Here is a 13,835-nt window from a genome sequence, read left to right on the forward strand (position 1 = left end):
ATGTTGACGCAGATGATTCCCAGAATTCGGGGAGTTTGAGGGTAACAGCGTTCACCGTCGTGTCGTGTTGTGTCTCTGGATACGTCCAGCAAACAAACGTCGGGGTCACCAGTGTGGAGATCGTATTGAAACGCAGGAGACGTTCATTACAGTTGAGCACACTAATGCGTGTCTCGTTTAATCACACCGTAAAAGTTAACCAAACAAGATGGCGCTGTCCTGTAAACCAACAAGCATGGGGCTTCACGTCATCGTAAACACAGATTAATTAAAGGGACCACGATCCCTTTTTACAGTCGTACTTTCAAGCATAAACCAATGGTCATACTTACAGGCATGAAACAACAGTGTGTAGAACCACACTTAAGAAGGAGGTGAATTATGTATATTACATTCACTACAACCTCAAATTTACCTCATTCTTTTCTAATTCACTCTTAGATTTTTTAAATCCTCATATTTTGCTCTCATTAAAAGAAAATAAAGTGCCAAAAAAGTGGTCAGTGTCAGTCCTCTGTGTATTACACCAAAACATAATAGTAGTCAGTAATTGCAGACCATGTCGGCTCCAAGGAAAAACAATGAAAGAGGGAGATTATTTTGAATGTAAAATGCACCAGAATGCGGGAAATTGAATCTACTTCTTTCAAAATTTTATGGGGGAGGACCCCCAGACCCCCCGCAAAAATGTGTCCCCCCCACATTCAAAAAACTGCTGACGCCCTTGGGTGTTTAGGTAGATCACTAATAAGCATACATCTGGCCATTTCAAAAAGAGTGCGCCCTTCTCTTTCAGCTGTCCCGTTTCGATGTGGGGAATAAGGACAAGACGTCTCATGTCTGATCTTGTTCTTTCTCAATTGTGTTTGAAACTCCTTACTACTGAGCTCAGTCCCGTTATCTAATCTAATGCATTTCACAGTCCCATAAGGGGCTACATCTGCCAGATACTTCTCAGTGGCTTGAACTGCATCACTCTTTGCTTTCAGGAAATAAATAAACACTGCCCCTGTACACACATTTGTAAATGACTGCATATACTTGAAGTCATTTATGGAGTTGTTGTTAACTGGACCAGCTAGATCAGTGTTCACAAACTCAAGTGGTGTCTTTGCCTAATCGGTCGGATCTCTGTTCCTCGTTTGATTGAATTTTCCCTCTATGCATTGTGGTGGAAACTTCTGAAGCAATGGAGACGAAACTCAGAGAGACACTGGAGAGCAGGAACTTGATGGCAAAACACTGTTGGGTTTATTCTGAGTTGCGGCCGGAGAATTGACAAGACATTTACTGTAGACACAAGTTGCCACAGCGGTTGCCAAACCAATTCTGAAGATCTCCACAATAGGAAGAGGTTTTAACTAGTTCCAAATGTATAATCAACATTCTTCAAACGCCAGACTAAACAAACTCAGACAATACGTTTCACTTAAACTGTCATCTAGGTCACAGATAAGGTGTTTAACTCCACCAGCCGCCACTGTCCCCCTCGCATCACCGGCCCTCACAATCATACAGCATAGCGAGGATCCTCTTCATACACTTTGAAGAACGACCAAACAGACGACATCGCTGCTCCCTCACCAAAGGCAAAGTCAAACTGAGTTTTTTTGTCGCCTCCAGCACATACTTCGGCACATTATGTGACGTGTAAATGTATGCGCTCGTGCAAAAACAAACATCCCCGCCCCCACACTCACATCAAAGCCGACACAGACATCAAATACACAGGAATGGTTATCGGCCTGTTCACATCGGCCCTATTTTGACATCGGAACAATACCGATGTGTAAAAAAGTGACCATATATTGTAACAACGTGTAGTATATTCAATATTTATTTCATAAAATTGTACTATTTTAAATAATATACAGTTCATGGATTTACAGACTTACTGCTTTAAACAAGAGATTGCGGGTTACGGGGTGCATTTGTGTCGCGGTGTCGCAGAGACGAGAGCTGGGACACCGGGTCGGAGTCTCCATTCTCCATGTAACAAGTTACAGCAAGTCGTTTATTTAACCGGCACCATTACTCTTAAACTGTTTTAATTAAGGTAAAAATGAACCATGAGGCAAATATCCTGTCCTCCTCTGATCAGAGCGGCTTCTCTTGAAAATGCAGCGATCGGCAACATTCAATAGAGCCCTATAATAATAATAATAATAATTTGCCTACAGTCAGTTGCTTGAGATCAGGCGCACAAGTGTGGTTTGCATGGGTCCAGACTGGCTTGCAGTTTGGTGTGGATGCTGACCCACACTCAGACTTTAAGAAGAAGTTAGTTTGCAGGCATTCTGTACAATCGTGAAAAATACCCATGTCTGTAATATTTGCTGTTCAATTTTGTCTTTTTTCTCACTCAGGTCCAATAAGAGACATAATCAACACAGCACAAAATCTGGTGTTGATGTTGAGTAACAGTACTGTACCAGTGAATGTCAGGCCAGTCAGACAGGATAATACAGGTGAAGCTGCTGTCAGACAGGGAGCACAGTCAGTTCCAGCAGTGAGGCCTCAGCAGGCAGTGCAACAACTTATACGTTCTCAGAACAATGGCCCTGGACTGTCAGTGAAGCCAGAAATGGCGCGGTAGGGTACATGGGTCATGTATTGCTCTTCCAGTGCTTGCACATTTGGACAAACTAAGTCCCTGATTCTGATTTAAGCTGAAGGCAGAGAAACATCTGCAGATGCTTTAAATTATATTACCTAACCTACCTTAGAATATTTTCTGGAGCTTCAGACCATCACCATGTAAACTATTGCATAAAACAAATTCAACAAATTTACGCAAGCTAACATAATCATTTAGAATGTAGACGTCTTCTGAGTTAGGTTGTTTTTTGTTGATGGAATATAAAAGATGAGAATAATAGTATGCCATCTTTTTAGGTCTTTTCCAGGATTTTTTCAAAAGGAGGCAAGAGGCAAAAGGCGTTTTGCACCATATAGGAGAAAAGAATCTGGGAAGAGTTTTTTGGTGAGCTTTTTTTTTCTTGAAAAACAATATGCAAAAACACCAAAAGGAGAAGAGGAACTGCCACTCATGCTGGCTGACCTTGGAAAATGTTCACTAACCATATCTGAAAATATGACACATTCAGAGGTATGCTACCATTCATTTACTGCCTTGTGTCAAGTCATGTCTCAAGAGAAAAACACCCATCTTAGAATTCCTCTTGACCCATGATTTGATTAATATTTGCACGATGAAATACACAGTTGTTCATAAATCTAAGTCATTGCAATAAAGCTTTAACTATGCTTTTGTCTCTTAAGTTTTCAGAGTTGCTTGTGAGTGCATATCCAAGATTGGCAAGTATCTATGATGGCTGGATGCTGTACAAGTCCACAGGTATGTAGGCATATACACTGGATTAATGTTGTTTCAAAATACTCTATATGAGTAGTTACTGTATATTCAGGTTTGTTTAGTATCTGTAATTTTTCAATTTTAGGTGGGGGTGGGCGGCAGAGCTTGGTTGTTATCCCTCCAGATCTATATGGATACACTGGCCAGCAGCTCAAATCAGTGAGCGGGAATGGAAAATACACATTGTATATTTCTCCTTTACAAAAAGAACTTGATACAATTCCATTACCACCCGAAGCAAAGGAGTTTGAGAACATGCCCAAAGCCCAGTGTACAACCTGCAAGAAAATGGTTCCACTTCAGATTATTCCAGTACACATCAAGGAATGCAAGACAGAACTTGTAGATTTGTCCTATTCTGCTGAAGAGGTATGTCAAACTTTTAGTCTTTTAGGCTTTATTTCACAGCTGTTTATATTGAAAAGTGAGATGTTATTCTGTATTATGCTCTAAACACGTACGTATCATTATTGTTTTTCTCCCCCAAGAAAGCTGCAACGAAGAACATGAAGATGAATTCCCAGATTCCATTTGCAACCAGATAGACAAGGTGAAATAGTTTGTGCCTTCCTGGTAAATTAAGATATTAATCTCTGGAATAATGTAACATTTTTTTCACATGCCTTGTGAATTCTATTTTAAAACAGCAGTGTCCTGTGTGCAACAATGCACTTCAAGTTGACTTAATTGACATCCATGCACCCACATGCAGATTACGGTAATATTAATGATTTTAGTGTAACTCTTTGAATGTATACCTACGTTCATTTGACAAATTACATAAGGAGATTGCCTTGCAAAATGTTATATGTATGTAGGTGTTTATGTCAAGATAATTTAGGACAAGCTGTTCTGTCTATGTGTGCAGACTTTCAGATAATGACAGCCATGAGTCAAGTGGATCAGTACCAGTCAGTCAAATCAGTACCTTTCAAAGGTAATATTGTATATGGTAATTATGGTGGCAAATTATCTGGATAATATACACTTTAAAGAGATACTGCAGTATCAATCATCTTTTTCCTGTTGAAAAGCTTTGTAATATGTGTGGAGTGTGATCACAGAAAAATGTGGTAGTCTAAAAACATTGTATGTTTGTGACATATTTTGCTCTTATCTTGACTTACGTGAGGCCTGCTCTCACCCCTTAGAATTTCACCAGTATAGGAGGCGTGGCAATTGTTGTACCATGCCATGCACACCCTAACAACCACCCAGAATAATTGTAGCAAATGAAATTGTAGCTATGAAATTATACAGACAGTATAACCATGTCTAATTTAGTTTTTTATTCAAATGCTCAGTGTTGAACAAGAAATAAATAAGTAAATAAAGCATTCAGAAAATACATGTTGGTGTCTATTTTAATGTTCAATTTTTGTCCTTTGTTTTTAATTCCAGTTCTGAGGAAATCTTTGATTGGATCACTTGCCAAGTTGATGAAACAAACACATTTTCCATCTGTGTGTCGCGAACTGACCTCTTCAGCAGAGGCATGCAACAGTGGCAACGGCAGAAGAAGAAATCGCCCAAATGTAGACTTAAGGTCACATTCTTTGGCGAGGTAGGCATCGATACTGGGGCCCTTAGCAGAGAATTCCTCACAGGTACAAATGTTTTTCTATATTTCATTTCACGATAACAGAACATGTGTGCACATCAAATTCTTACAAGGCCAGATGCAGGATTAAATATAATCGAGAACAAAAAGGAAAGGAATTATCCGCACTTTTGTAAAACCTACTACTGCATCCATTATTAAACACTCCTTTTATAACTTTTAAGGGAGGTTTGCTTTCTTTCTTTTAAACCGACTCCTGGGCTTCAAATAAACGAACATTTCTTACTCAAGTCAGGCATTTTGTACGGAATTACTTTACTCAATTTCCTTCACTACCACCAAAATCACCGCTTGATTTGATCCTTGAAACCCCATCTGAGGTGAGGGGGACGATATCAAGGCTATACATAAATCCATTTGTTATGGAAGGTTCTTCCCTTTCCATCATAAAAGAAAACTGGGAAAAGGATATGAATACAAATATATCTGAGGATCACTGGGATAGCATAATTCAAAGAATTCCCTCTTCCTCCATTTGTGCGAGACATAGCCTTATTGAGTTTAAAATTGTACATAGGCTTCATATGTCCAAGGTTAAACTATCCAAAATCTTTCCAGGGGTAAGTCCTATGTGTGATAGGTGTAAGCAAGCACCTGCCACTCTTTATCATACATTCTGGTCATGCTCTAGTTTAACAGCATTTTGGTCCTCAATATTCGAGGTATATTCAGCAATTTCAGGTTTCACTATTCATCCTTGTCCTTTTATTGGAATTTTTGGTGTACCAATGGAGGATCTTCCTCTACGAAAGCCACAATTAAATGGTATGGCCTACTCCTCCCTCCTAGCGAGGCGGCTCATTCTTTTACACTGGAAAAGTGACCGCCCGCCTTCGTTTGGTAGATGGATCTGTGATGTTCTGTTTTTCCTTAAGATTGAAAAACTGAGATACACACTGAATGGATCAATGGCAAAATTTGATGTAGCATGGCGTCCATTTATTTCTTATGTAGAACAGCTGACGGTGTCACTTGGCTCTGACTGAGATGTGAAGTAATTGGGTAATCACTGTGGATGTTTTTTTTGGTTTTTAAAAAAATATATTTTTATATATATATATATATTTTTTGTTGTGTGTTTGTACTGTTGTGTGATTGTGTGTATCTATATTTGATAATTTGCTGTTATTTTTGTCTCAATTTGTTATGTGTTCTCTCAAGGGCTTGTTTATGTATATGTTTAAAACCTCAATCAAAATACATTGACAAAAAAAACAAAACACGCAATAGTATTATTGCAGCATCAATGAGTGAGCGGTAGAGGCAGTGTGTTTAGTATGTAACTCCACACGTCCTTCTCCCTCTACTCATATATACAATACAATATTAGCTACATGCTATCTGAGGCTAAAAACAACATCCGGTTACACAATAAACTGTTTCAAAATAAAACAGTTTTCAAAATAAGACAGTGTTGTACTTACACATAATATTGATTATTATTTCTTACAGTTCACATCACAATAACAAGCGTAACATTAAGAAATATAAATATATTAAATAAGAATATAAAATAAACAATACATGATCATATTCCCCATAAAAAGGCATTATTTTAAAATTCAGCCCTGACTGGGCCAATCCGATCCTTTCTGTCCTTTTATTTTGTAGTCCTTGTCATCCGTAGTTACAAGTCTATCATACATGCTTCTTCTTTGTGACTTAACTGGTGACATATTTGACTTAACAAATTAATATTTTGTACATTTAGTTCGACAGATAAATGAGTCTTAAGCAGATACACCATACACCAGCAAAGGCTCCCCACAAGGGGGCAGAACTTCCCTCTTCTTGTTCCTTTTCCACGCTGACGAAAATAAGAGTTAGCATTCCAAAACACAGAAAATTGACAAATGTCTACTTATTCAAGAGCCCAAAAACTTTCTATGTCCCCAAAACTTTTTTACCAAACTTCTACAGTTTCTTTATCGAGAGTATTCTTACTCTAATGCTGATTCCTATCACTTATTATCAATAAAATAAAGTGCTTTCAAACCACAGTTCACTGAATCACCCCTCTGATGTTTAGCCTCATGCTAGGGGCATCATGTCAGTACCTTTGGCGTCATGGGGGATAATACCCATGTCCTACACAAGTTCCAGCTACTTCCTCTTGGAGATGCCCATGCCTCCCCATGTGCTAAGAAACCAATGAACTAAAGCACCTCGTGTGCTATACAAATACAATATAATATTATTAAAGGCCAAAGTGGTGTTTCATGTATGCTTTTACTTTCCTATAATCACATCAGCATAGATTAATACAGTTGTGTTGCATTGAAAAAAAACGCAAAAGCATTCGAATTTTATACTTTGCAGACCATTTAATTAAACAAAAACCTATACAACACAGAACACTACATTATATTTTTCTATTTAACAGTAGTGTTTGCCACTGCCAGTTCTTTCGTTTATCAGAAACATGTAGGGAAACTGTACTGTGTGTGCTTCTAAGGTTCTGTCAAAGTGAAAATCTTCTCAATTTATTTATTTTAACTTTTTTATGTTCTATTTTTTTACTAAACAAATAAATGAGGATGTACACATTATTTTGCTAATGCGATGCCTACTTTTTCCTGGATTTAGAACAAGTGCTGTTAAGAGCACTATGGCTCTTGCAGGTTTGTAAGAAACTCCCTAATCTCTCTGCACATTCTGTCCCTTCCTCTGTCTCTGACTTTCTCCAGAACTTTGATGCTGTTCTCACAAAAGAAGGATTGTTGCGGTATCGCTGCTGCCTTCATGTGATATCGTATTGACTCTTTGCGATCCTGTTTTTGGAAATTTAAATATTTTGCATAGTTGTTGTACAGCATTTGTTTATCTAAAAGTTCCAGATCACTTTCTAGCAGTTCTTGATATATCTGCTCAGCTTTAGCCTGACCATCATGTGACTGTGCGTATATCTTAGCAAGGTCTATTTTCCTCATAAGTGAGGAATCAGGGTAAAGAGAAGTCACCTCCTGAAGGAGACTGACTGCTCTGTCTAGCATGCTTTTCTTTGGGCGACTGTAATCGAGAAAGAGACTCCCTTGATAGCGGTGAGCAGCGCATCTCTTCAGATAACGCTCATCTGGATGGTTCTTCAGAGCCTCCTCCGCCAAATCAATGGACTCATCAACAGATATATATTTTCTGAAAATCCTAAGCATTGTTTTAAAACCACTGTAGCTGCTGACAGGACTTCTCAAAACCTCTCTTGCTAATTCACGTGCTTCATCTTCTATTCTTTCTCCTCTCTTAGCACGTTGCTCAAGGTAGTGAACAGCGAGAAACAAGTTCTCTGGATCCTGTTCTTTGGCGATTCTCATTTTTTCAAAGATCTCATCTTCCAGCCCTGTGCTGCTGTGCTTAGAAGCATACACTGACGCTAAGACATGCCAGCTGTTCCACTCCAGCATGTCCGGCTGGATCTTGATGGCTCTCTGGAAGTAATCTGTAGCCAGTTTCATGTCGCCCTTCAATGCTATCAGCGTATAGGCTTTCTCAGCATAGGTCTCCGGGTGGAGCTTCTCCTGGGATGGAGATTGGTATTTGATAATCAGGGCGTCGACCTTAGACAGGTAAGCCTCGCTCTCTGCTTGGTCTCCCAGGTGATGGTGCAGCCAAGCCAGGTTCCCGTAGTTCACCACTAACCAGGGGCCCTCATCTGCGTTTCTCATCTTATTGAAGGACTCAGTAGCTTTGTTGAAGAACTGCTGGGCTTCTTCATTGAAGCCCAGCTTGAACTGAATGAACCCCCGCAGGTTGTAAATGTGACCAAGCCAGGGGTTTCCATTCAGGGTGCCAATGTCCTCCAGGTTGTCCCTACAACGAAAAAGTAAGGACTTACTGAGGTCAGGATCCCAGGTGAAGTGGCAATGCAGGGCCTCCAGTTTGGACACCAGTGTGTGACTCTGAGCAGAACTGATAGAAAATAAAAATAAAATAAAGTGAAAAAACACATAATCTCTAGCTTAATGCAATAACCTCGAAAGTGTGTAAGTACGGCCTCTTACTAAGGAAAAAAAATACCACATCCAACCTATTCCCATTCCCTCTCACCAGCAACATTTCCAGCTCCTTGATGTGCAGTATATCATTTCTGCAGGATAATCTATGTCTTTCCCAAGTTGTATCAAAATTGGGATGGATATCTCCAAATGAATGTGCCCAGAAGGCATCGTGATGCTGTGATCATTTATTGTCATTTGGCAATACAGGGTTGCATAACGAGAATAGTTGCTAAACAAAAGACCTAAATGTCAAAAGGTTAAGAATGAAGAAGAAAGGGAGGGAACAAAAACTCTGCTGATGACTTTTAGGATTCATAATGCTAATTTTTTTTTGCCTGAGACTCACTAATACAATAAATCAATCTTTATGATATTCATTAACTACTCTTACAATGATAGAAACGACAGAAGCAGCTACTCACCTCATCATTCGTCTGCTTCCTCAACTCAGTAGTTCTGTAAATGTAAGAATGGTTTTTGGTCTTGAGGCTTTGGTTTGCTGCTATAAAGTCAGTGACCTGTAGCTTCTGCTTAGCTGTGAATGATGAGATGCTAAGGAGCACGCAGTTTTAAATGGTCACACTGCTGACAAAGCAAAGGTCAGAGGCGTGGCAGGTCCATGTAACATGTTTTCATCCTATGGCCTTATTGCACCTTGACTTTCGTTTCCTAGGAAGGAAACTAAAGCCACATATTTAACCTGACTCATCGTATGTTCTGATTATATTACCTCTCAAGATGACTTAAAGTTGAAGTCTTTATTATTGAAGAAGAAGAAGCCATACTGAGTATTGGAGCTACTCATTGATGTATATTATTTAATAGTTCAACATTTATTCTGTTTATTGTTAATGTATACCTTTTATTTACTGACATTATGTAAGTTTATATAGTAGTTGTTTACAGTATGCTTTTTTTTTGAAGGCAGGTTTGAGCACAGGGTGTCTGTAATTCCCTCTCAAGTCGAAGTTACGAAACCAAGTCGTTCTTAAAGTTTACTGGCTTTAATCACACGAAGAGCATGATAGTGTGCCATGAGAACTGTTACCATACAGACAGAAATGCAAATAAAAACAAATTATTCCCACGTAAACATCAAAGACACAACGCGACCATAGTTACATGACTCAACAGAAATCCGTCACATTACATCTTTACAGTCTTACAAAAATAACAGTAACAAAACACAAATGTACCTCATTGGCCGCTTTCCCTTGAGAGACAATTAGGTATCTTCCTTCAGTCCTTCATTGCACTATGCACTTTATTCAAATCTTCCTTATAACATCGCTGGTCTTAGGCAGAGGAATCCGCGAGGTGTCTGCCTGCTAGCTTGGTCCAGAATGTTACTAACAAGTAACGACCATCATAACACTCCGTCAACCTGCGGCAGCAAACTTTGGTTCCCCCCGTAATTAAGACTTTTCTCCCGTATCAAAACAAACAATATACATGAAATATATGAAATGATGCTTTTAATATTAAACTATTATTACTAGAAATGTATGTATTTTATGAACTCTATATTTTTAACCTAATATTTATTAATCTATTATTTATTTATTTATTCTGACTTCGATGGCAGTTACAGTGTCTATGTATATATTGTAGACAGGTGTAGGTGGGATTAGTGCGACTTTAAGGGCATATGTTACTTTTACCAGGGAAAAGACAAAAGGAGGCCACAAGAAAGGCAAAAATGGCAAGAAGTAGGAGAACCGTTGTCATTGTACTGTATGATATTGGATCATTGAATAAATTGCTCAACGCAAGGTTTTGTCGTAACTTTTGGATCTTTGTCGCTGTTAAGATTTACTAGCTGGTAACTCAGTGGCAGATTGAGGTTTGAGTTCATTTTCTGTTTCATTTCTCTAGAATTTCACCGCTAAACTGAATAAAAAATACAATCACAAGATGCCACTTCCTTTATGGCTGCACTGTCACAAACAGAACCTGTTATATTGGCCAACCATGTGTGCACACGCAAGGGCTTGTGTATATATATATATATATATATCGGATAGAGGATAGGAATAAAGGTGCAGAATTGAGCGAGACAGAGTAGAACAAGGAGTACAAGAAGTGTTAAGTAAGGGACAAACAAAAGTTAATTGGATAAAATAATACTAAACAGATGGATTCAGCATTTCTCTTGCTGCTGAAACACCATCACAAATCAATTAATCAGTAATAGGCTAATTTTTTTTTAAATGAGGAAGATATACATCATTTTAAAATTCCTGTTGACCTGGCAGAAATCGAGGAACTACATTAAGAATTAAGAAAGAACGGAGTGACTTGTAGGATCCATAAGCTGATATTTGTCCAATGACTCAATACTTAAACCTTAATTAAATCCCAATGTTATGATTTACTTTTACAATGAAATCCAGAATCAGCTACTCACCTCATCATTCAGCTGTTTCCTCAACTGTAGTTCTGTAAATGTCAGGATGGTTTTTGATCGTGATGCTGCTGTTCTGCTGCTGATGGGATGTTGTTGAACACGCAGCTTTAAATGCTGTCCCTGCTGACTAAACAATGTCAGAGGCGTGGCATTTATAGATACAATCTCATGAACTGCCTCATCGCGTTTGGACTTTCGTTTTCCAGTAATCGAAACTACATCTCAGGGAGGATCAGAACAACAGTGTTCTGTGTTTTCTCTCTGGTTTCTCCAAGCAGATTTCAGAGACGTAACCTTTGTGTTGCAGTCTTAAGTTTTCCCATTTACACTATGTAGACAAAAGTATTAAGACACCTACACATTACACCTACAGGATCTTTTATGACATCCCATTCCAAATTCGCAATTATTATATTAAATTAGCATTAAGTTGGTCCCCCTTTGCAGCTGTAACAGCTTCCACTCTTCTGGGAAAGATTTCTACAGCATTTTGTAGTGTATCTGTGGGAATTACTGCATTTGTGAGGTCAGACACTGATGATGGACGAGAGGGCCTGGCTCGCAATCTCAGTTCTAGTTCATCCCAAAGGTGTTCAATGGGGTTGAAGTCAGGGCTCTGTGCGGGCCAGTCCAGTGTTCCACACCAAACTCATCCAGCCATGCCTTTATGGACCTTGCTTTGTGCACTGGGGTACAGTCATGTCAGCCCCCTGTGGCAATGGGACTGAATGAAACACCTGAATTCAATGATTAAAAGGAGTGTCTCATGCTTTTCTCAATATAGCGTATGAAAACCTACTGTCACAATAAGAGAAGAGGGGTACTTGGAGAGGGGAGGGGGTGGGGCGGTAAACGTGCCTTAACTTTCGTGTCCACATTTGAATACAAAAATTGTAATTAAACTGAGTCATATTTTCTGTTCATTTAAAGTGGGCAAAAGTGTTTTTCTTTTCTCTTTAAAGCTATAAGGTACCTACACCGTGTGCCAATTGCTACTCCTCCCAAATACTTTCAGCTAGAGACATACACTTTTCAAAGACAGCAGGGACTCACGGAGCCTGTGGCAGGGTATTAGGACCATAACAGACTACAAACTACCACCGCAGACCTGTGACAGTCACACCTCCCTGCTCAACAACCTCAATGGCTTCTTTGCACGCTTCGCAGAAAACCACCCCTAACTACAGGAAGGAAGTGAACCAGCTGGCCCGTTGGTGCCAAAATAACAATCTCTTCCTCAATGTGGGGAAAACAAACGCGATTGTTGCAGTCAGGATGCTGAACTCTCTCCCTCCCTCCCTCCCTCTCTCTCTCCTCTCACTCTCTCCCTCCCTCTCTCTCTCGCTCTCTCTCTCCGTCCCTCCCCCTCTCATCTCCCTCTACCCCCGCTCCCATCTCTCCCTCAATCCTCTCTCTCCCTCCCTGTCTCCTCCCTCCCTCCCTACCTCTCTCCCTCCCTCTCCTCTCGTTCCCCCTATCTCCGTCCCTCCCTCTCTCTCCCCCTCTCTCATCTCCCTCTACCCCCGCTCCCATCACTCCCCTGACCTCTCCACCCTCCGTCCCACCCACGTTTCCCCGCTGCGTCAATGGAAATGTACAAGGACATGAATCCCCCTCCCTCACACACCCGTCCCTCATCCAGCACCAGTTACTTTCTATTCTCCGCTGCTACTGAAAATGTACTTTGCACAAAATATTTGCACTAAAGACGTACTTGCACTTCTGTCAAATTGTGTTGATTGTGTCTAACATATGTATATATTATTACTTAGTTTTTCTTTTGTATACCCCTTTTTACCCACCCTTTTTTCCCCTAGGCTCTTATGTTTTTATGTTATATGTTCTTTTATATTTGCACTGTGGGACTGCCAGAAACGGTATTTCAATTTTCTTTATGTACAACACATGTGTAAATTTGGACAATAAAGTGGACTTTGACTTTGACACTTTGTTGTTTATATCTTTTTTAACTTTCCTTTAAATATCAAGCTTTTTAATATCATCACTAATTTTCCTACCCTGCAAATTTAACATTTCACTAAAAGCATCTACAGACACCATTCAACTATTGAAATATACAGCTTTTATACATTTTCAGCTCAGTTCAGCAACACATTTACGCAGCTTACAGCATTCCATATGTCATCAGTATCTTTAAAATAAGTGAATTACTTGGTTTACTAAAACCAAGAGTTGCAAAAATGAGTACACCTTAGATTAAATTAAACAAACATGTAACATTATAATGCTTACTTAGTCCTTCGTTACTTTAAGCAGTGCACTGACCCTTCTTTGCATCAAGTGTGCAAGTTCACAACACATTGTCTCATCTATCCTGTTCCACACCTGGTGGATGATCTCATTGAGTTGAGATATGTCTCCTGTATGGGTAAAAGCAATTTGTTAAATCATAAACATATTTTAAATAATACATTA

The 13,835-nt window shown here is 39.4% G+C and overlaps 1 protein-coding gene and 1 long non-coding RNA gene across 6 annotated transcripts in view; one reads left to right on the plus strand and one right to left on the minus strand.

Moving 5' to 3' along the window:
• The window catches only part of LOC134870151 (uncharacterized), a 23,033-nt gene extending 16,817 nt beyond the window's left edge, over positions 1-6,216 (plus strand). Inside the window, exons 3-7 of one of the 2 annotated variants that reach the window (XR_010166506.1) lie at positions 2,896-3,109; positions 3,283-3,358; positions 3,462-3,745; positions 3,865-3,926; positions 4,778-6,216. This is a non-coding gene — a long non-coding RNA (uncharacterized LOC134870151). Of the gene's footprint in view, positions 1-2,895; positions 3,110-3,282; positions 3,359-3,461; positions 3,746-3,864; positions 3,927-4,023; positions 4,089-4,777 lie in introns of those variants that run through there. The other variant, XR_010166507.1, reaches the window with a different exon arrangement.
• Positions 5,915-11,656, minus strand: LOC134870149 (interferon-induced protein with tetratricopeptide repeats 1-like). Of its 4 annotated transcripts, none has more exons than XM_063892210.1 (3): positions 11,400-11,656; positions 9,415-9,448; positions 5,915-8,903 (listed from the first exon to the last, which is right to left on the minus strand). In XM_063892210.1, the coding sequence occupies exons 2-3, from the start codon at positions 9,420-9,422 to the stop codon at positions 7,604-7,606; spliced, it is 1,308 nt and encodes a 435-aa protein (XP_063748280.1). In that variant the 5' UTR covers positions 9,423-9,448; positions 11,400-11,656; the 3' UTR covers positions 5,915-7,603. The 4 variants fall into 4 exon arrangements, with proteins under 4 accessions (XP_063748280.1, XP_063748279.1, XP_063748278.1 ...); XM_063892209.1 differs by having other exon boundaries at positions 10,189-11,656; XM_063892208.1 differs by lacking the exon at positions 9,415-9,448.
• Positions 11,657-13,835: the final 2,179 nt, after the last annotated feature.

The sequence above is a fragment of the Eleginops maclovinus genome, chromosome 9 (assembly GCF_036324505.1).
Source record: "Eleginops maclovinus isolate JMC-PN-2008 ecotype Puerto Natales chromosome 9, JC_Emac_rtc_rv5, whole genome shotgun sequence".
Classification (NCBI taxonomy): domain Eukaryota; kingdom Metazoa; phylum Chordata; class Actinopteri; order Perciformes; family Eleginopidae; genus Eleginops; species Eleginops maclovinus.